The 24,686-nt window shown below is 37.8% G+C and overlaps 1 protein-coding gene across 1 annotated transcript; it reads left to right on the forward strand.

The window, feature by feature from the left end:
• Window positions 1-195: 195 nt before the first annotated feature.
• Window positions 196-23,477, forward strand: LOC117636619 (copper-transporting ATPase PAA1, chloroplastic). Its single transcript, XM_034371207.1, has 17 exons — window positions 196-791; window positions 870-923; window positions 1,488-1,641; window positions 4,328-4,402; window positions 4,564-4,841; window positions 5,515-5,748; window positions 6,064-6,162; window positions 6,296-6,445; window positions 13,127-13,273; window positions 13,539-13,589; window positions 15,157-15,329; window positions 16,310-16,442; window positions 17,960-18,057; window positions 18,870-19,110; window positions 20,193-20,396; window positions 21,816-21,896; window positions 22,521-23,477. The coding sequence occupies exons 1-17, from the start codon at window positions 360-362 to the stop codon at window positions 22,776-22,778; spliced, it is 2,862 nt and encodes a 953-aa protein (XP_034227098.1). The 5' UTR covers window positions 196-359; the 3' UTR covers window positions 22,779-23,477.
• Window positions 23,478-24,686: the final 1,209 nt, after the last annotated feature.

Below are 24,686 nucleotides of genomic sequence, written 5' to 3' on the forward strand. Positions count from 1 at the left end.
TGTTTAATTTTTATTTTTTTGTTTAATTTTTATTTTATTCACTTTTACCTACACTAACCCTTTTAACAGGTTACCAACATTCAATGGTACGGATTTAACCCTTATCTCCACTTACTCATCCAATGACTGATATTTTAAGCGCATGAATACACCACGCCCATTGTAGAATTTTCCCCTTCCCACATTTAAAACACACACCAACCAGATTCGATGCTATACTGTGGCTCTCCCACCTGGCAGCTGTGAAGCACCGCGATTATCACATGGCTTTGTAATTTTATATTTCGTACGATAAAAAACAAAGATAGAGATTCAGTGATCCAAACTCTGAGCTGCTCGCTTCAATCGCCAACCCTCCCATGGAGTCCACATTGTCTGCAGCGACGCCGACAACGGTAGCTCTCCTCGCCGTCTCCAGAACCCTCAACCGTCGCCTCTCTCAGACCTTTCTCAGTCAACGCCTCCCGAGTCGTCTGCTAGCTCGCAGGCTCACTTCTTGCCTTCCCAGCAGCTACGGCTTTCAGAGGCCTAATAGTCCTTTCTCTTCGTCCTCGCTGAGGAGCCTGTGCCTCGTTGACCCTGCGGGACGGTGCCGTTTAGGGTGCGTTGGGAGCTCCGCTGCGTCGTTTGCTTCCGGCGGTGGAAATGGTGGCTTTGGCGGCGAGAGTGGCGGCAGTGGCGGTGACGGTGAGGGCGGTTCCGGCGGCGGTGATGCGAAGTCGAAGGTGGTTGCTGCTGGGTGCGATGAGATTTCAACGGTCTCGACGGATGTCATTGTTCTCGATGTTGGAGTAAGCATACACTATACATTACAAATCCCTCCTCTCTCTCTCTCTCTCTTACTCAATTTGTTTGGTGTTTTCCTATAGGGAATGACATGTGGGGGATGTGCTGCCAGTGTGAAGCGAATTCTAGAAAGTCAAGTAAGTTTTTCCTTCTTCTGCCTCAAATTTTCATGTATTTTCTGTTGGAAGTGAAATTTCATGCTCTGGAAATAGGCAAAGTCACAGTATTTGCTGATAAGAAAGCTGCATTTGGTTGTGAGGAACTGAATTTCATTTGGAATTCCAGTTGTTGGATTTGCAAACTTATGAATGTGGATATGAAGCAAATATATACAACACTACTCTAGCCTTCATTTGCTGGATCAAATCGAGAATACCTTTCTATTTTATAGTAGAGTATAAACATTGAAATATATATTAGCATTTCTTCCTTGGTGTCTCGCATTCTTTTCTTGTGCTATTGAAGACAACCCAAGTAGGAAACTAGTAGGTTTAAGATTCCTGTTTTTCTTTTTGGAATTTTGTATTGTTCTCATGTTTATGAGAAGGAGAAGAAAAAGAAAAGTCTAAGTAATATATGATGTTCTCTTTCCTTATCACTTAAAGGCATTTGAGAAGGGTGCGCAGGTTGATTTTGTTGATGATTTTTGTTCTGTTCTGTAAACTAAACCAATCTTCTTCATTTTATTATCTATATGGCAGCCACAGGTGTCATCTGCTAGTGTAAATCTCACAACAGAGACAGCAGTTGTGTGGCCTGTGTCTGAAGCCAAGGTTACTCCAAACTGGCAGAAGCAGTTAGGAGAGACACTTGCCAAGCATTTGACTAATTGTGGTTTCAAGTCTAACCTTCGTGGTAAGCATTTCACAAGTTCTTCGCCTTCAGTGTGTTATTGTTATTTGTTGTTCGCATTTGAGTATGGATTCCATGGTTCTCATTTATTGAAAAGTTGTATGCTTGGTTAATCTTTGTCATGGACTCATGGCTAATATTTTTCGAGTGCGTTGTTTTTTCTTTACAGTTTTTGCTGGATAAAATTTGAACCTATAATCACTCGTTCTTTAATCTTCATGCTGATTTGGGACCAACAGTTTGTAGATAATTTCTTTTGAGTGTGTTTGCTGTGGAATGAAATTGTGTTGTGTTAGAGCTTTCTCAGTTTGCTGTGGACTTCTTGTTCACTGCTGGATAATTTTTTTTATTTTTTATTCTAACAAAGTCTCTATTTCTTATTATACGATTTACACACACACATATAGAAATATCAACTTGTTTTGCTTTATTAAGAACAAGATCTAAATAGGTCTTTAATAAACATTTCAAGAACCGGTGGTGATTGAGATTGAGATTACTTTATATATTGGCAGACGTTCAGTGCTGATTGTTCTGATGTTGGCTGTCAGGATTTTATTAGCACAGTAGTTGCAGGGGTACGAGGATATAGGCTTCATCCTTAGATTGTTGAGTTGCAAAAATAGTTGCTCAGCTGGTCTCTACTTGTTTAATTACAGGACAGCTAGAGTTGCATATTCAGTCATAGTGCATGAGAAGCATGACGTTTGCTTGAAAGTGTTTGTTTTCTACCCTTGATTTCAACCCTAAAAAGCTCTCTTTTCTCAATCCTCAAGCACGCTTCTGTTGCATATCAAAATTGTGATGCTGTGGAATTTTCTATATCGTTTCGAGAATTTGAGGATTGAAGTTGTTCTCAAACTTGGGGTTGTATTGTTGTGATGCTATTATAATTTTTTTTTTTTTAAAGATCGAAATCATTTCAGCTGCTAAGATGGACGGAAATTAAGTGGGGTAGACTTTGTGCTTCTTTAGAAATGACGATAAGTGCAGAAATATTATGATATATTTAGGTCCCTCCAGAGAGCTGTTTCTCTAACACTGGTTGTCAAATTAGAACCCCAAACTTTTAAAATAAGAGTAGATATGATCACGAGTTTAGGGTTTTCAAATGATTTATGTGAAGCTTGCTGGGTTTAGTGGCAGGTCAGGGAGCTATGGAAGGAGATATATCACCATAAAAGTGCAAAATATTTCTTGTCAGGCTCAACCATAATTGTTTATGGTATGTCCTCAAATCGTTGGATTTAATTTCAGTGACATGTATATGCACAGAATGTTTTACATCTCCGCTTCAGTTTATTAGATGTAACAGAAGAGGCTTGAAAGTTGTTATTGATTCACAGTTACTTGCTTCTATAGGTAGTCCCAACCAGCAGCTCATTGTGGTGGATTGGTTTGAGGAGCATTTCTGCTATGGAGGAGGATTTTCTGTTCCCCTTCTACTCTCTGAGCTTAGCAATTCCTTAGTTCTCATTAGGAAATCAAGGACTCATCTTTCTATAAGTTGGTTGTATACTATGCATAAGATATTTGAGAATTAGACTAATCGTTTCCCCATATGGGCATTTTTTTTTGTTGGTATATGTTTATCCACAATTGTGGAAAGCCGTCAATATCTTCTTTTCTTTCTTAGTTTTTGTATATGTACTTTGTAGTTGAGGTGTTTCTATTTACGAGGACACAATCGTATGCATTGAAATTGTTATGTGCTCTTTATATGCCTTACTGGTTGTTTAGATAGAGTTTTCAGTTTTTTAAGAAACGAAATTCTTTCAGTTTTTTTTCCTTTTGCAAACACAATGCGTCCTTCCTAACCAAGGAACAATTAACCAGGCTAATACTTACCTTAGGAGGTAATTTAGCTTTCCAAATCACCTGGGAAGGTGTGAAGAGAGAAATAGAGGGATTGTCCAGAAGGTGCTTTTAGAATGAATTGCAAGAAAACAATCCTGAAGACTCCAAACTCCAAATTCTCCTATCTGCTCTATGAGAAACCAACTTGACTGATTCTAATTCGATAATAATGCTGAAAGTTCTTCTATTTCTAAATCGTTCAAGTTCCTACGGAACCCAAAATCCCAGCTCAAAGGAAAAATAAATATATATCAACACAAACATTTGCAATAGTAACATTATGATATTGAGATACCCTATAAGGGCGAGGATAAAGAGAACAAAAAGCTGTTTCTCCCACCCAACACTCTTCCCAAAACCTCACTCTTTCCCCATCACCCACCTTAAAACGACAACAAAAAGAGAAATGAAGTGGGTAAAGAAATGAAACAAATTATACAAATGGAGGTTCTTGGTTCCTATAAAAAGAAATTATACAAATGGAACTTCTAATTGAAAGTGATATTTGTAATGAAAACTTAATGTCGTTCCATTGTCCTTTTTTTTTTTTTTTTTTTTTTTTTTTGCTTTTCTTCAATTTTTGAATATGTGAGATTGTTTTTCTTATTTGTTGTGCACAACTTAGTCTTACTATGCACCATCTATCCTTGGAAAATACATTCTGTTATGTTTTTCTTTGTGTGATGAAGACTTGGTATTTTCTTTCCTTGATTTTTACTCTGATTGGAAGCACTGCATAATGACCAAAGTCAAGACTCAATTTGGTTTTTCCCCTTATGAATTAATTTGATTCTTGTAGTGGTTCAACTAATTGGTTACTTGTTATGTGCAGATTCAGGAAGAGACAATTTTCTCAAAGTTTTTGAAAGGAAAATGGAAGAAAAGCGTAAACGCCTGAAAGAAAGTGGTAGACATCTTTAAGTAGTGAGCATCTCTAGTATGCTTGTTTTTTCTCAAAGGGTGTCTATATTGTTCTGTAAACTGCTTCAGAGTTCTATGTCTTTAACCATTGATGATTTATCTGCACTACACCGTGCAGCTAATTTCTATTTTACTGTTTTTTGTTAGGCAATGAGCTTGCTTTCTCTTGGGCACTGTGTGCTGTCTGCCTAGTTGGCCATCTCTCCCATTTTTTTGGAGCTAAGGTGTCATGGATCCATGCACTTCATTCGACAGGATTCCATCTTTCCTTATGTCTATTTACATTGCTTGGTCCTGGGCGCCGACTTATCATTGACGGTTTGAGGAGCCTTGTTAGAGGGGCTCCGAACATGAATACTTTGGTTGGTCTTGGGGCTTTATCTTCATTCACTGTCAGTTCAATAGCTGCATTTATACCAAAGCTGGTTAGTGCTTATCTCTCTTTTTCTTTTTTGGTTCTGTATCTAGTTGGTCTACAAAGTTTTAATTTGTACGTGGGATGAACAAAGGGGTCCTCTGTTATAAGTTAGTTGGTTGATACTTGTTGATACTGTTTTATGTCAATACCAAGAAATTGGATACTTGTTTAGCGTTGCCTGGTTATCTTCTAATGGGTAACATCATACTTGCAATATAACATGCTGCATAACATGCTTGCTTGTTACTGCATATTATCAATGCTGATTGCTGATCTTTGTAAGGCATTGCCTAAAAAGGTAACTGAATGCGCAGAAGGGGCTGATATATGTTAAACTCTGTTCCACATGCATCCTTGAGGAGTAATTTTATGCTTCAAATCTTCATGCCATACAGTCAACCAGGCTCTAATTCCAACTATTTCTTTTAGAAAATAAATATCTGAAATCATGTTGGTCCAACAGGTTAAATTTTGGAGGGCCTGGCCCAAACACTTTGGTTTAAGACTATTTTTGGCCCTCTTTTTGTGTATGACCTATTCTGTCGTTTAAGAAAAGCTAAAGAGTTTGCCCCTCTCTTGCCCTCCTTCCCTACCCCGCTCTCTTCTTCTGAACTTCGAAATTTGATTGAAACGTATATGTGTCGTGCTTGCTAACTCTGTAGCCTTTGTTGTGGATGCAGGGCTGGAAGACTTTCTTCGAGGAACCAATTATGTTGATAGCATTTGTCTTGTTAGGGAGGAATCTTGAACAAAGAGCTAAAATCAAAGCAACCAGTGATATGACCGAACTTCTAAGTATTATACCGTCAAAAGCTCGTCTTTTGGTCAACGACGGTGCAAAAGAGTTGGAATCAATAGTTGAAGTTCCGTCTAACAGTCTCTCTGTTGGAGATCAAATTCTTGTACTACCTGGAGTAAGTATGATACAGTCCTGCTTTTTTTTTTTATATTATTGAATGTTTTGTACATTCTCTCTCTCTCTCTCTCTCTCTCTCTCTCTCTCTCTCTCTCTCTCTCTACATTGACCATGTTTAACTTTTCAGTTATACTCTTAAGTGCTTTATCCTTTGATAGATTCAGTCTTTTCTGTTAGATGCCACTACTACTTTATGGATCGTTGATCTCCCAATTTCTTGTGCAAAAGATAACATAGTGGTGAATTATATAGCCTATCTAGTATCCTGATTTTGTGGCATGCAATTACAGTTTCCTTTTTTGCTTTGCTTTAGGAACGTGTTCCAGTAGATGGAATTGTTAAAGCGGGTAGAAGTATCATTGATGAATCAAGTTTTACAGGAGAGCCATTGCCAGTGACCAAACTACCTGGGGTATGGTTATTGTTGTATATTGAGCGTGGGCATTTTCCCCATCTCTTCTATGTTACACATTTTAATTCACATTATAGAAGCTATTTCAGATATGACTTTATCATAATATTGGGGAATTTTATGTTTGTGCTAGAGTCAAGTTGCTGCCGGAAGCATAAATCTCAATGGAACTCTTACAGTTGAAGTGCAGAGACCCGGTGGTGAGACTGCTATGGCAGACATTGTTCGTTTGGTAGAAGAAGCACAGAGTAGGGAAGCTCCTGTACAGCGCTTGGCTGACAAGGTGATCCATTCATTCTTAGAGTATTTGGACATACATTATACTATATTCGCTATTTTGCAGTAGTGATATCCAAAGTAAAGTATTTTCAATTTATAATAGTGGCTTATTACTTGTAGGGGTGCATGATGCAGAATGCATATTATTAGTTTTCCTACTTCTATTTGGATTAGTTTTCCTCTTATTAGTTTTCCTAATTCTTAAAGATTCCTTCTTGTTAAAGGATCTCTCATTAGTTAATTTGCTTTCCTATTTCTTAAAGTTTACTTTTCCTTTTCCTAGACTAAAAAGGGTTTTGCCTCTATAAATAGAGTTGTTTGTAATCTTTTAAGGTAGACTTAATTAATGATAAATTTCCTTACTTTAAACTCTCTGATTCCTTCCCTTTCCCTTCGCCTCTTCGATCTCTAATTCTTCTCCTCGATCCTTTATTTCTTCTCTGTTCTATTGCTCAAGTGTTTACTCTAAACTTACGGGCTGTTTACTCTAAACCTACGGGCTGTTCTACATCAATTGGTAATCAGAGCCTTCCCTCACTTTCGTTTGCGTTTGCTCTCTCCCATGGTGCCCCAAACCGTGGCCAGCCTTGTAGAACAATTTCCTGCGTTTCAAGACAAAGTTTCTGACGATATCGCTGGCATGGAAACCCAACTCTCCAAACTCAGCGTTGACCTCAAAGACGAGTTGGTACAGGCTCCCACACATCGTGCGAAAACGGACCTGGGCATCACCAAACTCCAAGACTCCGTTCAGTTGCTTATCAATCACTTTCGGGCTGGACATGCTGAACCTTCTTCTACCTCCGCAGTGCTCTTGAGTTCCTCTACGCCACCACCAAAAAGTGGCCTTCTACCCAATCCACTTGTGGATCAAAAACTCAAGGCCATGCCATACGGCATGCCTCATAGCTCCACTAGGCTCTCGCTTGATGAGCCCAAGGCTCAATTGGAGCCCTCCTTTTCTTTTGGGTCTCTGGCACCGCCCCATTATACCCAACACACAATGGGCCCTTCTACAGTTCCACATGATCAAGGTACTCATACCCCTTGCCATTTTGACAACGATGTCATCCGCCACATCAAGCCTACTGCTCCTACTTTTGATGGTCATGGGGATCCTACGATGTTTCTTGATTGGGTTCAAGCCATGGAAGATTATTTCGCCTGGTACGATTTGACGGATGCTCATAAACTTCGCATTGGTAAGATGACGCTACAAGGAGCCGCTAGACAATATTGGAATTCCATGGAGGAGCAACTATACCAATTTGGACAGCCGCCTGTGACTCTAGGACGAGATGAAATTAAAGCTTCGCAAACAATATCTTCCCACCTTTTATTGCCATCAATTGTATGACCAATTATGGACCCTTTCACAAGGAAGTTTAACCGTTATTGAATTCCACGCTCGTTTTATCGAACACAAGATACGTGCTGGGATTCGTGAAGAACCAGACATCACTATGTCTCGCTTTATCCATGGTCTTTGTGACGATGTCAAACGTGAAGTCGGGAGGTTCCGTCCGCATACTCTGGAAGATGTATATTGCCACGCATTGGAACCTGAAACTTTTTTGCGTCCACAATGTTGATATACATGGCATTTTGGGCACTCTTCCACTCTTACTCCAAACCGTAGTACTCCTAGCTCTAAATATGGCGTTGTCGGTCCACCTGCTCCTACCATACCTGCAACAGAAAAAGGACTAGCCCATCCACGGCTTCTCATATAGAATGCTATCGTTGCCACACTAAGGGCCACATCGCCTCCCGTTGTCCCCACAGAACTTTAACCCTTGGCTCCCTCAATGAAGACTTGTGTGTGGACGAGTATGTGGAGCCCCTTGAACCTGTTTATGATCTAGAACTTGATAATTGCTGTGAGGAGGCGGCGTTTCACCAACTGAGTGTTATGTATTGTATTTATTTAGCACCTACATCTCCACCTCCTGATTCATGGAAGCGCACAAGTATCTTTCAAACCTATGCCCCTTGCGGTACCAATAGATGCCAACTAGTTATTGATGGGGGAAGTACGCTGAATGTTATCTCTAAAACTGCTGTCAATCGCCTTCACCTTCAGGCTGAGCCACACCCCCATCCTTTTCATGTTGGCTGGGTTGATAAAACCAGGGTACCTGTTACCGAAAGATGTCTTGTTCCTCTTCAATTGGGTCCCTGTCATGAGCAACTTTATTGTGATATCCTACCTATGAGTGTCGCACATGTGCTCCTAGGTCGGCCTTGGCTTTATGACCGCCGTGTGAAAAGTTGCAGCAGAGAGAACACCTATACTTTTCAACATGAAGGAAAGAACATAACGTTAAAGACTTCCAATCTGGCCATCAAACCAACTAAGGATGTTCAACCAACACTGTCAATTAAAGAGAAGGCTTTGGAGCATCGATTGAGTATTTTATCACCTGTAGACTTTGCACACGAACTGCAAGAAACTCGTGTGGTCTTTGCTCTCTTGCTTAAACCGGCATCTGACTACACCCCCACTCCACTTGCCGAACCCATACAACAGCTCCTCACTAAATTCTCTAATGTCATACTTGATGACTTACCAGATGACCTACCTCCAGTGAGAGAGATTCAACATGCCATTAACCTTGTTCCTGGTTTGCAAATTCCTAATCTTCCCCATTATCGTATGAATCCACCTGAGCAAGCGAAATTGAATCGACAAATTCAGGGGTTGCTGGCTAAGGGCTTTATTCGTCATAGCTTAAGTCCTTGTGCTATTCCAGTTCTCCTTACCCCCAAAAAGGATGACTCCTTGGCGAGTGTGTGGATAGTCGCGCCGTAAATAAAATTACAGTTAAGTATCGTTTCCCCATACCGCGACTTGAGGATATGTTGGATGATTTGGCAGGTTCCCAATGGTTTTCAAAGATAGATCTTCGCAGTGGCTACCATCAAATCCGTATTCGTGAAAGAGATGAGTGGAAAACCACGTTTAAAACCCCTGATGGCTTATATGAGTGGCTTGTGATGCCCTTTGGCATGTCCAATGCACCCAGCACGTTCATGAGGGTGATGACTCATGTGTTACGACCTTATATTGGTAAATTTCTAGTAGTTTATTTTGATGACATACTGATATACAGCCGCTCTCGGGAGGAACATCTCCAACATCTTAGGACAATATTCTCTACTTTTTAGAGGGAAAAATTGTATGTCAACTTAAAAAAATGTTCGTTTCTTCAACCTCAAGTTTTATTCTTGGGGTTCAATATTTCTGCGGCTGGGGTTAGCACAGATCCTGCCAAGGTGGAGGCTATTATTGGTTGGCCAACACCCATGACTTTGACAGAGGCACAAAGCTTTCTTGGCCTCACCTATTTTTATTGACGATTTATTCCAGGGTTCAGTACTATTATGGCACCAGTAACTGATTGTATGAAACAAGGAGCTTTTCTTTGGACCCCTACGGCTACCAAGGCCTTTACAATTTTGAAGTAGAAGATGACTTAAGTGCCTGTTCTTCGACATCCTGATTTGACTAAAGTCTTTGAAGTCGCATGTGACGCTTCCGGAGTTGGGATTGGTGGTGTGCTTAGCCAAGGAGGACATCCCGTAGCATACTTTAGTGAGAAACTTAATGAAGCAAAGCAACGTTATTCTACTTATGATAAGGAGTTTTATGTTGTGGTACAAGCACTTCGGTATTGGCAATATTACCTACTGCCAAACGAATTTGTGTTGTATTCAAATCATCAAGCTTTGAAATATCTCCACTCTCAACACACCATTAGCAAGTCGACATGTTAAGTGGTCCGAATATCTCTAGATCTTTACATTTTTTTTACGACACCGTCCAGGCATTGACAATAAGGCAGCCGATGCCCTTAGTCGCGTGGCTACTATTTTGCACACAATGACAGTTCAGGTAACCGAGTTTGATCGTATTAAGATTGAGTATTCGTCTTGTCCATATTTTGGAATCATTTTTCAGGAAGTTTCCAATGGTAACCGTCGCGAGTATGTAGACTTTATTACAAGAGATGGGTTCTTATTTCGAGGAACACAATTATGTATTCCTCGTACTTCTCTCCGTGAATTCCTTGTTTGGGAACTACATGGTGGCGGCCTCGCAGGACATTTTGGCAAAGATAAGACAACTGCCTTGGTGGAAGATCGTTTCTATTGGCCATCATTAAAACGTGATGTTGCTCATCTCATCTCCCAATGCCGCACATGTCAGCTAGCTAAAGCTCGCAAACGTAAAACAGGTTTATATACCCCTCTACCAATACCTCATGCACCATGGAAGGATCTTAGTATGGATTTCGTGCTTGGTTTACCTAAGACTAGTCGCGGCTATGACTCTATCTTTGTCATAGTTGATCGTTTTTCTAAAATGGCACATTTTCTGCCTTGTGCCAAAAATACTGATGCTTCTTATGTGGCCAAGTTATTTTTTAAGGAAGTAGTCCATTTGCATGGCCTCCCCGTCTCTATTGTTTCTGATCGTGATGTCAAATTTGTTAGTTATTTTTGGAAGACTTTGTGGAAGCTTTTAGGTACTACTTTGAAGTTTTCTTCTGCTTTTCATCCCCAAACAGATGGTCAAACTGAAGTGGTTAATCGCAGCGTTGGTGATTTACTCCGCTGTTTAGTTGGGGATTACCTTGGTAATTGGGATCTCTTGTTGCCTGTGGCTGAGTTTGCTTATAACAACTCAATTAATCGAAGTACCGGTAAGAGTCCTTTTGAGGTGGTTAATGGGTTTTCTCCCTGATCACCTGTTGATTTAGTTGCTCTTCCTGTGGCTCCCCGCGCCTCAGATTCTGCTACGTTGTTTGCTGAACATATTAGGCAACTGCATGGCAGATATCCATGCACACCGACACTTATAAACTGGCAGCCAATGCTCATCGTCGTCAACAGGAGTTTCAGGAAGGGGATTTTGTTATGGTGCGGGTTTGTCCTGAACATTTTCCTAAGCACTCTTTTAAGAAGCTTCATGCTCGTTCAATGGGTCCTTATTGTATCATTAAGAAGCTTGGGTCCAATGCTTATTTGATTGAGTTGCCCCCAGATATGCATATAAGTCCCATTTTCAATATTTCTGATTTATCTCCTTATCGGGGCACCTTTTCTCCACCTATTTCTATGGATGTTGCTCAGGGTTCCACTCCTCCTATGGTGCCGCGTATTCCTTCTACTAGTTCTGTCCCTACAGATCAGATTGAGGACATCTTGGATCATGAAGTTGTGGCCTCGTCTACTGGAGGTTCTACCCGTTATCTTGTTCGTTGGGTTGGAAGGCCTGCTACTGAGGATACTTGGATTACAGAAGCTGAATTTTGCCAGTTGGATTCTACTCTTCTGCAAAGTTATCAGGATGCTCTTCATGATCTGGATTTGGCTGCATCCCGTCCTCCCATCATCCATACTTACAAACGTCGTCGTCATCCATAATCTTGGTTTACTCGCCAGTGTCGAGTTCTTTTTCGGTGGGGGAGAATGATGCAGAATGCATATTATTAGTTTTCCTATTATTAGTTTTCCTAATTCTTAAAGATTCCTTCTTGTTAAAGGATCTCTTATTAGTTAATTTGCTTTCCTATTTCTTAAAGTTTACTTTTCCTTTTCCTAGACTAAAAAGGGTTTTGCCTCTATAAATAGAGTTGTTTGTAATTTTTTAAGGCAGACTTGGTTAATGATAAATTTCCTTACTTTAAACTCTCTGATTCCTTCCCTTTCCCTTCGTCTCTTCGATCTCTAATTCTTCTCTTCGCTCCCTTATTTCTTCTCTGTTCTATTGCTCAAGTGTTTACTCTAAACTTACGGGCTGTTTATTCTAAACCTACGGGCTGTTCTACATCAGTGCACATGGGCTGGATTAGGTCGGTTTTGGTCTCAAAGTGACCTGAACCGACATAGTGGGTTTGCAATTTTTTGAAACCAAATTGTGTTTGTTCTTTCTCTTAAATCTTGACAGAGGGTGAAGTTGCCCATGGGTGAGGGGGCTTATGTACAAATGATTGCATTCTGAGTGTTTGAAGAAACACTAAATCTTGGCTTTTCTGGCAGCTTTTGCTGCCGTCAAAGTTTTGTTTCACATTGGGTGCAATTCTGCACCCCTTATGCTGATAAGTAGCTAGAACCCGATGGATTCCGCACCTGGTGAGAGTATAGAATGCTTTCTCAGGTCTTAGGATTGAATAATACTCACCTAAAGTTTGGTAGTTTTGGTGGAAATGTTGGCAAAATCCACAAGAAAACTAATTTCCAACAATATCAGATGTTGCCAATACTTTGGAGATATGCGAGAAAATAGGCCTTTCACTATGTTTTGACTATCGAACCTTGGATATTTCCGATATCTTGGTTGAAGTGCAAAGTAGAAGCGTACACAGAAGTTTCACGGTATTGTTTGAACAAGTGACCCTGTGAGACTTGGATATGGGTTAGATACTTTTATGATTTGGTGTTGCCATAAATTTTATCTTGTTCTAACTTCTAATTCAATGCATCGCTTACTAGTGAGAATCTTTTATGCTTATTCTGTGTTCTTGTGTTTATTTTTATTGTATTCTTTTTCTTGTTTCTGGACCAAAACTTTTAATCAAGTACAACAAAGCAACTTACATGTACGCAGTTGCCATAACTTAATTTGTCAATCACACTTACTTGAATGGTGTTCGTCTTTTGATTGGTTTGGTTTCACCAGGTGGCTGGGCATTTTACATATGGAGTAATGACACTATCTGCTGCCACATTTTTATTCTGGAGCTTGATTGGTGGTCATATTTTACCTGCTGCTTTTCACGGAGGAAATTCAGTTTCATTAGCATTGCAACTCTCTTGCAGTGTTCTGGTATGACCTAGATTTTTATCACACTTAAAAACTTGAAAGTAACCCTAAGAATTCTTCAATACCATCAAGGAAGCTCATATCTTATCTTCTAGTTTGCCTCTTGGAAAGTTGGAAACTGGTAATTAATCATTGATTCGATACGAGTTTTAAAATGATTGTCACTTAAAAGAAGGAAAAACTTCCTAGCTGCATTGTCTGATTGACATTTGCTTTTACTTTAAAAAAAAAATTCCATTTTTCATTAATCTGTGTTTTCTGATTGCAGGTTGTTGCTTGTCCATGTGCCCTTGGGCTTGCCACACCCACAGCTGTGCTGGTAATCTCTTTGAAAACTATACTTACTGCCATACAAGGAATATTTTGTTGTTTTTACTTCATTAAAATATTTTTTTGTTTTGGTTGTGACCAACATGAAACCCACATGGTGCATGTTAATCTGAAAAGTTATGAGGGTAATGGGAACATTCATAATGTTTCAACCAAAATGGTGTTTTAAACAAGATATTAAATACTGGTCTCCACGAAATTATCGAAGGCTTGAATGCATGGAAGTACGGATGGAAATTTTAATCTCATAAAAAACATGAGGGAAACGAGAAATTATGAATAAGCTCGAAAATCTTCAAACGCAAGGGAAGTATATTTAATCATTTATTTATTATTTTAATATATATTTTTTTTTGGGAGAAACTAAAGTCTGTAGTAGGTTCGTTTAGAGTGGATAAAATGCGTGCATACAAACACTAATGAAATATAAACCATTATTCAAATCATTTGAAACAAAAACTTAAGGTTTAGTTAGTACAAGAACATTTGTAAGTATTGGTGTGCATATGCACGCACTTTACTACTCTTAATAAACCTACTATGTGTTAGTCTGAGTTGTATGGTTGACCAAATGGTGTTTTAAACAAGATATTAAATACTGGTCTCCACAAAATTATCAAAGGCTTGAATGCATGGAAGTACAGACGGAAATTTTGATCTCATAAAAAACTTGAGGGAAACGAGAAATTATGAATAAGCTTGAAAATCTTCAAACGAAAGAGAAGTATATTTAATCAATTATTTATTATTATTAAATTTTTTTTTTTTTGGGAGAAACTTAAGTGTCTAGTAGGTTCGTTTAGAGTGGATAAAATGCGTGCATACAAACACTAATGAAATATAAACCATTATACAAATCATTTGAAACAAAAACTTAAGGTTTAGTTAATACAAGAGCATTTGTAAGTACTGGTGTTCGTATGCACACACTTTACTACTCTTAATAAACCTACTATGTGTTAGTCTGAGTTGTATAGTTGACTAAATAGTGTAGGAAAGTTTTTAATTAGTTGTAATTTCATGTAATTGCTAGAATTATTTTCCTTTTATTGTAATTTTTGTATATTTTAAATACCATCCAGTGGAAGTTGAGTAATAAATCAGAACATAATTTACAATCCTACTTTCTATGTTACCGACTTTAATTTGCGGAAACGCTATTACTTAAAAATGGTCTTGTACTTGTTATGCCATAAATATTTCTAATGTTTTTGTTAATAGAATGTATATACTTTGTTTTTTATTGCAACGCCTTCAAGGCTCAGACCCTTTGCTTGGCTTAGTCTTTTCTGCCTATCAAAAGCTATATATGATGCCATAAAATGATAAACAGAACGCGAACAGGATATGCTAGTTTCTGAATTCAGCTTACTTTGTATTTAAGCAATTGCATTTTAGAGAAACCACTCCCAACAACTGACCACAAGGTAAGGTTGGCACACACTCTGCAAACAAAATCATTACCTCTGTAAGTTTCATTTGTTTGATAAGTGCTAAATTTGAATTTACTTGCGTATGATATATCAAATTTATCGTCAGTATTGAGTGCTTTCTAGGTTGGGACTTCATTGGGAGCAAAAAGAGGACTGCTTTTGCGTGGTGGAAATATTTTAGAGAAGTTTTCAATGGTGAACACTGTAGTGTTTGATAAAACAGGGACTCTGACAATGGGCAAACCTGTTGTGACAAAAATTTTGACTCCTGAACGTTCAAAGGTTACTGACTTACAGTTGAGTGGTGAAAAATTTTCAATCTCACATGACTGTTTCATTTAAGGGAATTGAATTTGCCAGAAGCTTTTCTAATTACATTAGAAAATGGTTCCTTTATTTTTCTGTGAAACAATAAGAGTTCAGCATGCTTCTATGATCTCCTCTCTTCGACCCTTGCCAACAATTGCAAGGGAATTTACAACTCTTAACTTCCTAGCCCTGATCCAAACCCAAACCGAAAGAAAAATAATAGAGAAGTGTAAATATACGTAGTTCACCCCAAATTAGGCTATGTTCAATGATCTATTAAATAAATAAAGAAATTAAAAATACGTTCTTCACTCATGCTAAAGCAAGATCTCTTTACTCAACATTGTTCAGAATAGGGAACCAAAACCAAAGGTCAACAAGCAGGACACTGAAACTGTTCCTCTTGCTTAATTGAATGGCATCTTATCACATATTGCTTATGGATTGCTGTCTAGCTGCATGTGTTGATGTAAGTAATGTGTTTAAGTAGTTTAGTGACATGTGCATTACCAATTATTTCCTCGAGTGCATTTGTTTGATCTGTTTTACAATCCACCTGTACTACTAGAATAAATTCTGGGTGTTGCGACGAATTTATGCAGTTTTTAGGACCCAAATGCATTTGAAGTGGATGAAATTTTTTTATGACTTGATTATCAGAGGTGCAACTTGACCAAATAACTCATCCTTTTCATGGATACACATTGCGTTACTTTAGCTGTTTTATAATTTACACATGACTACAAAGATGAGTACACATAACCGTATAGAAGTGATCTTTTTACCTTTATCATCAACTCAGTCCGGAGTCTTTCCAATCTGTATTTTTTACCTGTTATATTGGTTAAGTAATTTATTATCTAGAAATTAGATCAGTTAAAGAAAGATTACAACTCAGAGCTTTTGTCACTAGGTTTTTACCATTAAGATGAAAATTGGAGTGATTTTTCTTTTAATCTTTTAACAGAGAAAAGTTTAACCATACTTGGTCAGAAGTTGATGTTCTGAAGTTTGCTGCTGGAGTAGAATCAAATACAGTTCATCCTGTTGGGAAAGCTATTGTGGAAGCTGCTCAGGCTGTTAATTGCCAGAATATGAAGGTTCCTTCGTCTCAAGCTTTGTAAATGTGCTTCTTATGGATCATTTCGTCCTTAACTTATTGAAATGCATATTGTTCCATACTGTTGAGGTGGATTTTGATTACTGTGCACAATATTTTATGGAGTGCATTCCTTATGGAATTTAATATGAACCAAAGTTTCTTAGTAAGTGAACATATGATTCTTTCTCCTTCATGATTGCATATCAGGATTCTTCGTCGTTGTTTCAATTTTTCATTATCCATCTATGACTCAGAACAACCCAATCTTCTATTCTTCAGTTTGGCTTGGATCGGTATGCAAGTTTTGTCAGTCTACATTTATTTCTTCGTCGTTATTTCAACTTTTCATTATCCATCTATGATTCACAACAACCCAATCTTCTATTCCTCGGTTTGCCTTGGATCGGTCTGCAAGTTTTGTCAGTCTACATTTATTTTAAAGCCCACTAACCTCAACTGACATGGAAAACAAACACAGTAGACTTTGATAACTCAATAAACTGAGGGCCTGTTTGGGAGTGCTTTTGTAGGATGCACTTCTACTTAGACGCTTTTTCTAGAAGTGAAAAAATGCGAGCACTGCCTGAAAAAGCACTTCGAAATGCTTCATGAAGAAGAAGCTAGCAGGCGCTCCTCCAGAAATCATTTTTAAGTGTTTTAAAATCCAAAAGAAACCTTTTCTGCCAAATGCCGCCAGAAGACGTTTTGGTTATCTGAAAGCACTGCTAAAAGTCGAAATAGGATCGCAAAAGAAAAGGAGATAACTTAGATGAGACTCATCTTATTATGCAGAAATAAGCTTAATCAGATTGGAAGATGACTTAAGATGAGTTTCACTGCCAATTACTGGTAGGAAGATGACTTAAGATGAGTTTCACTGCCAATTACTGGTAGGAAGTTTTACCCTAAGTATGAAGAATGCCCATAAGAAAGTGTTTGATAGAAAAGCAAATACTAGGTTGAACTGTAAAATGAAAGCTTACATTCCATAGCTGTGTAAAATAATCTGGCATTTGTATGGGGGTAAATGCTCACTACTACTGGAGCTACTAGCCCCCACAAATATTTGCATCTTCTAAAATATGTTTAAACAATTTAATGTTGATCCTTTTGAAAAATGTAATCGTGTGGCATAATTTTACCCTTGGTTTTGATTGTTTCTAAATGTGAATTAAGTATTTAAGCAGCAGTTTCTTAGGCTTCTCTGGTGTTTTGGCCTGGGTAAAGTGTTGTTTGAGGTTGTCTCCTTTCATAGGTTATATGTCCTCTAATGGATTTTATTAAGGACAGATTTAGATTTTTTGTATCTTTGTGGACATCTTGGTCTAAGCACTTTAAGGATGTTCCCTTTAGAGTGATTTCATCTTGACTGGGCTGGAGTTCTGTTCTTTTTTCTTTTTTTCTTTTGTTTTTCTTTTCCCACTATATAGTATCTCATAGGATAGATATATTATCAAGTGCATGTATTAACAAAATCATGGTGCTGAGATCATTTACTGTAAACCTTTATTTCAGATTGTAGATGGAACATTTTTGGAAGAACCTGGGTCTGGTGCTGTAGCAACTATTGAGAACAAAAAGGTTTCTATAGGAACTTTGGACTGGGTTCAAAGGTAATTAATTCCTCACTGGCCCATTTGTAGTTTACAGGTTTCAATGGAATATAATAGTTTGTATTGCTTCGTATTTGCATATGAATTGCTGCTTGTGAATGTGTAATGCTTATGGGCATTGGTCATGGATTATGGTTAGGTAACTCAAAAGAACTTAGAATCCTACTTCTAATTGAAAGATTTAGATTGATGTAGAACAACATAAAGGAGGGTTATGCCTATGGTCATGGTGAACTGTTACGACTACAAATAACAATCTAAATGGAGAAGCGTGCTTTAACTTACTAAAATAAAAAGGTCTATAAGTAGCACAATTTGTAGGAAACGGGAGAATCTTTGAGAGAAAAAGAAGATATGGACCTGCTGTAATTGGAGAGGATGAAAGAGAAGGTAAATCTAAATAGAGAGAGGGTACATGCATTCCGGGCTCCAAGCCATGAACAAATGCTCATTTCTTTAACTCCAAGTTGCCTTTGACTTACAAAAGTGAGCCTTATTTATATAGGGGTTTGACATATAAAGGAATTAAAAAGAAAATCCTAGATATTTGTTAAAGAGTTGCAGACTTTTAAAGACATTAAAGAATAGAAGATTCTTAGACCTTAAAAGATTTTAAATTGATATGACTCTTGACCTTAACTTTTAAATTGATATGACTAGTGAAAATGGACTGACTGTTTTGCTTGCCTTAGACATTTTATTTTTGGACCAAAAGGCTTAGTCTTTGGCTTTGGCTTCCATATAGGATATGTTTTTTCTTATTGTGATTTTAACCATTTGCTCTTGGATTGTGTGTTATCTCGTATGTGCAGGCACGGAGTTGATGAGAATCCATTTCAAGAAGTAGAGGCCCATAAGAGTCAGTCTGTTGTTTATGTTGGCATTGATAGTACTCTTGCTGGTCTTATTTATTTTGAGGATCAGATAAGGGAAGATGCTGGACAAGTTGTTAAATCTTTATCTAAGCAAGGGATAAATGTATACATGCTATCTGGGGACAAAAGAAATAACGCAGAGTATGTAGCATCTGTTGTTGGTATTCCGAAAGAGAAGGTAAGGTGTTTCCAATTATTTCTTTTTTTTTATTATGGTAAACAAAATTTTCATTACTTAGGAAACAAGGTACTAATGGTGAACAAGGAGCACTTTTAAAAAAAACACTTCATGAAACCAAAAAAATCAATTCTACACTAAGAGAGATACAGCAAGACAGTAACAAGGAAAATTGCCAAAAAGACTTCCATACAGATGCATTCTGATCTGATAAAATAACAGAGGACAGCTCCTTGGTCTTTAAGGTTAAACACTGGAATCTTTAAGAGTGAGACTCTGATTTCAATCTTGACCTGTTATAGTGACTGCTGATTCCATAACTGAGGGTGGACAAATGAAACTTATTTTGATGGAAAGACAACACATGAGAACTGAATGAATTGCAGGGATATGTAATTAGTTAGAAATGGTGACTGCATTGTAGGAAGAAACTACTCCTGAATGTGAGAAATTCAAGTTATAAGCATTCACAAAGCTTGGCTATGGAGAATTACTTCTGCCGAGCTGTAAAGATTATTTTAACAAATAGATATGGCCTCCATAAGAATTGTTGGGATGCGAAGTTTGTCTTGAGGGGTTTGAGTCCATGTCCATGAAAAGATCCCAAAGATGGGAGGTTTTTTATTGTTGCTGTCAGTTTATGGTGGGAAGGGGGAACAAAGTTAGATTTTGGGAAGATTGTTGGGTACGGGAAATACCTTTGTACTCAAGATTTCCTCGACTTTTCAGGTGTCTATGGGTTAAAATAATAGGGTGGCTGTTATGACAGAGGTTTGTGCAGCTTTTCTTTTGAAGACAGTTACATGAAGAAGAAACTGAGGACAGTTGTGGAGAGTACTCAGGTTTTTCAGCACATAGTCCAGATAGGAGGAAAAGGAAACTGGATTCATCAGTCTTAGGCCCGTTTGATTTACCTGTGTTCCACAATCTGACTATATATATTTATAATTATCCCTATAGTAGGAATTATTTTTCCCCAAGTAATTTAAGTAGTGGTCTAAAGTGTTATACAACTTTAAGCTGAACATAAAAAGCTTTTCCTCTATCGTATTCAAAGGTAAAAGCTATGCTGTGGATTGCAGGTGATATCTGGTGTTAAACCGAGGGAAAAGAAGAAATTCATAACGGAACTTCAGAAGGATCAAAACATTGTAGCCATGGTTGGTGATGGAATTAATGATGCTGCAGCGTTAGCTTCATCACATGTTGGAATTGCCATGGGTGGTGGTGTTGGAGCTGCTAGTGAGGTATCCTCTATTGTGCTACTGGGCAACAGACTTTCACAGGTACTTTTAGAAAAATATAACTTTTGTAGTACAACATAACTATTTGCTTCATATCATGAACCATTTTACCTGTATAATTGCATCCATCCATTTCATTTCTAAGGGTTGAAAGGATGTTGTTCCTTACCTTAGTTAAGGGTTAACGGTTTTCGCGCTGGGGGTGGGGTGGGGTAGAGGGCTGAGTTCTTATGGAACTGCAGAGTGTTGGCTGTCATTGGGGCCTTATGGATGGAGAGGAATAAAAGAATTTTTTAAGACTCAAATGGGATGTGGTCGAAGACTTGTGGCATATGGTGTTTCTTTGTCATCTCTTTGGGGTTTTGTTTCCAATGTTTTCAAGGTTGTCAGTTTGTCTGCCTTATTGCTAGATTTGGAGGCATCTATTAGTAGTGTTTTCTTTGGTTTGTTCCTGTGGCTAGTTTTGATCTGCTCTTGTTTTTTTTTGGTTTGTTATATAGAAGTGGATTTTGTAACTACTGGTTGTACTGTTTAATATTTTGTTAATAAAAGTTCTCTCTTAAAAGAGAAGTAAAGAAATAGTTGATCAAAAATCGGTGAATTCCCAGTTAATTTGGGGTTGGGGTGCTAGAGGCGAAATATATAATAACAACTCTTTTTAAGCAATTGAAGATGTAAATGTAACTCTGTCATTAAAGTGCATGTTGGTACAACCACACAACTTGCTTTCTCTTGAGCAAAATAAGGGGCCACTTACCAGCTGGCCTGTGCCTTTTTCGTTTTGGCAAAGGGCATATGAGAATGTGCATATATATATGTGATCTGACATATTCAATTAACAGTTGCGGTTTCTTTTTTTCCTTTTAAGTTATCATAATTTTCTAGAAGTTTTTATGACATGCATGATATGTGTGTCTAAGTGCAAAACGAGTGCAACACAATAAGCGTACAAGAGAGAACTCAAAGGAAATTAATAATGAACTAAAACAAGGCTAGCTTATGAAGTTCAACAACAAAATTCCTCAAAGGAAACGAAGAAATCCTCGCTTTCAGAACTCGAACTCTAGGAATTTGAGGAGCCCTGAAAATCAATTACTGGAGCTGTGCATGCCTCAATCCAGTGTTAATGTATAAATTCTTTAAAGGGTTATTTATGCAAACACCTCCCTTGTTGTTTGTGAAAGCATAAATTGGCACCAGATTGTATACTCTGCTATATCTGGAAACCAAACTATAGATAGAGGCTTACAAGCCTGTTAGGAAAATTTGCTTTCACAGTCGTCCACAACTACAAATTGAAGAATGCAGCACAAATCTTTTTACCAGTACAGCTGAAAATGATTATTTGGAAAATATGAATAATGTTGATCGCTGAAGGGCTGGAGAAAGGGTTAGTATAGTCTTCTTTTCATGTAATAAGCACTGTTGTATTGTATATTTGATCTTCATAACGTCCTCCAGGTACTTGATGCTTTGGAGCTCAGCAGGCTAACCATGAAGACTGTGAAGCAAAATCTTTGGTGGGCTTTTGCATACAATATTGTAAGTCCTTTATGGAATAGGAATAGCCAGTGTTCTATTTCTTTTTTTAAATTTTCTCCAGCACCAGAAGCTGAAATAGAACGAAAGAGATCATATTCCATCTTCTGGAGTTTCGTGCCACTGGAAGCACAAGAATGAAAGCCTGTAGATATCACAAGCTTATTAGAAAGTTGATTTTGAATCTTTAGTACCTACATAAAATTTTAAAAGAATGGAATGGTGGAGCAAATATTGTGATTTTTATCTGGCTTTTTTTTTGCTGTCAGATTTACTAGTTTACTCAAAGTGATTCAAAGTACTTTCAGTTGCCTGAAATAAATTAGAATGTGCCGTCCTTAGCTGCTTCCAGTAGCTGACAATTTCGATAATCAAACTGTTTTATATACCATACTTGTTTAACTCGGGCAGACTTAAGTTGAAACTGCAATCCTTTTCTTTTTGTTTTTTGGATTATCCTTCTAATGAGGTGCTTAATACAAGGACAAACCATATTGTTTCTTTTCTTGTCTTTTTCTCCCTTTTCATTTTTCTTTCCCCTTTCCTTAGTATTGTTTCAAGATACTGTATATGCTTTGCTCTCTTTTCAGAAGCAATACCTAGTCTTATGCTACAAGCTTTTTACAGGTAGGACTTCCAATTGCTGCTGGAGTGTTGCTGCCAGTAACTGGGACCATGCTGACGCCGTCAATTGCTGGAGCCCTCATGGGCTTGAGTTCTGTCGGGGTTATGGCAAATTCATTGTTTCTAAGATACAAGTTTTCATCAAAACAGGGAGAAATATATAGTGGATCTGCACACACGAAAACTAACGGGGATTCCAATCTTCTCATGGACAAAAGTGCAGAAGAACATCCTCATTCTGATGGTAAATGGAAAGGATGATAACACCAACAAAAAGATAGGGTTCTACATGTTCTACCACTAGATGTGGAGCAGCCTGATAACATGGCAGCAGATAGGGGTCCTAACCAATTCAATTATCCCAAGAATTCTGAAAGATGGCCAAAGAACAAACACCATACTGCCGTAAAGAGAATTTAGGAATCTACTGCAGAACGGGATAAATTTTTTGAAGTTGCTTACATTTGAGTTGTGATGGTATTCTTCTCGGACCATATCTTTCAATCCAGGATGAGCGGCAGTTCATCGGTGTTGCCAGTTTTACGTAAACAATATCCTTAATTCAACAGGGTCTTGCTATCTTAAGTTCTACCGAGTGTGACTTATGGGTTGTATTCTCAGTAATATTTAAAACACATTTTTGCCGATACTTGGCGTTGCTTGGCAGACATTAAAACAACAGAGTGCTAGTGGAAATTATTTGAGAGACAATCTTCCAATATATCCGCAAATGCTCATTTCTAAACTATTGGCGCGAAAAACTAGTAGGATGAAAGTTAAGGGTTATTTTTCTGAAAAATCTGTCCCCTGAACTTTTTGGCTTGTCCAATTTGGTCCCAAGAAACACTTTTGCAAGTGTGTTTAATCAGCTCAAACAGTGACTTCTGTTAGGAAAAGTTGAAAGATTGTGTAGAGGAGTGACTTCTGTTTCAACCAAGTCACTCTTGCAATTGGACTTCATTTATCATCTGCAAACATAATTCCTATTTTAATTTTGTCATCAATTTTTGACAATTCAGTCCTGACACTACAAGGAGAATTCTCTAATAAGTAATTCATTTCAGCAAATCACGAAAAGAAATTGATAATAAATACGTTAACCTACTGTAAACCCTATTGTGAAAGTTGCCAATCCAAGCCAGGCCACCAAACTTTAAACACAAATAGTGGGTCACAAGAAAAAGAAGATTGGTTTATATATAACCATAACCCTGCTTCGGTTTCGCCTCCTTGAATTCAATTTCAAGGTTGGGTAATTTTTGAACTTTTAAGGCTATGGTTTTTGTGATCCAATTGTAAGTGGGTGTGGTAATTTCTCAACCTTTATGAGTGGGATTATATGAATGTAAAATTACTGCTCTATGATTATGTTGTGTATGTCTTGATTTTTGACATTTTCTTCCTTCGCAATTCAATTTGTGTCCTCAATTTGGTTTTAGGGTTAAAACCATGTGGTATAAGATTACTTCGTATGTTTAAACTCAATTTGGTTTAAGTATGGTTATAATGTCTTATCACTAGTATTATTTTATGCAGATATCGAACGCCATTGTAAATAGGGAGGAAAGTAAGGAGGTGTAGTAGAAAATACATGGCGTCTGCACAGTAATAACGTATGGACGTCTGCATTGGGGAAAATATGTATATGTATCTCATATCACAATGTGAAATCTCAACATGAACTATGAATCACAAAGCATCAACTGATTAAGTGGCAAACCAGCGAAATGATACAATAAGAATAAATTTACTAAAGGATTAACAAATCAGACTATGACTGTAAAGCTAGAAAAAATATAAGCTGAAAATCTCGACACACGTACAAGCAATATTGCCGGTGAAGAATTAACTAAGTTTTGCAAGGTTCATTAAGCTACTAACAACTCAAAATTTTCAAATGAAGCAACAGAAGCAAGAGATCATATTGGAGCTTAAATCTTAAACCTTTTTATATGGATCTTTAAACTCAAAGTATTGGTGTGCTCCTAGACTTAACCATTTCATAAATGAAACAAAGAGAGATGAGAAAATCATACCCTTGGAACGAAATCTTAAACCTTTTTAAAAACCCCAACAGCCACGCAAGCTATCCACCTAAAGTCTTCTATATGTTTTGGTTACTAGAAGCTTGAGTTTGGTTTCAAAGCTTGGGTTTTGCCTGTTGCCATG

The sequence above is a fragment of the Prunus dulcis genome, chromosome 8, assembly GCF_902201215.1.
Source record: "Prunus dulcis chromosome 8, ALMONDv2, whole genome shotgun sequence".
Taxonomy (NCBI): domain Eukaryota; kingdom Viridiplantae; phylum Streptophyta; class Magnoliopsida; order Rosales; family Rosaceae; genus Prunus; species Prunus dulcis.

What these genes read in the sequence shown, in the direction of transcription:
- LOC117636619 (XM_034371207.1), top strand. Translation starts at nt 360, where the DNA reads ATGGAGTCCACATTGTCTGCAGCGACGCCGACAACGGTAGCTCTCCTC. An exon ending in CTGCATTTATACCAAAGCTG is followed by an intron (nt 4,842 to 5,514) that starts GTTAGTGCTTAT and finishes TTGTGGATGCAG; the next exon opens with GGCTGGAAGACTTTCTTCGA. An exon ending in AAATTCTTGTACTACCTGGA is followed by an intron (nt 5,749 to 6,063) that starts GTAAGTATGATA and finishes GCTTTGCTTTAG; the next exon opens with GAACGTGTTCCAGTAGATGG.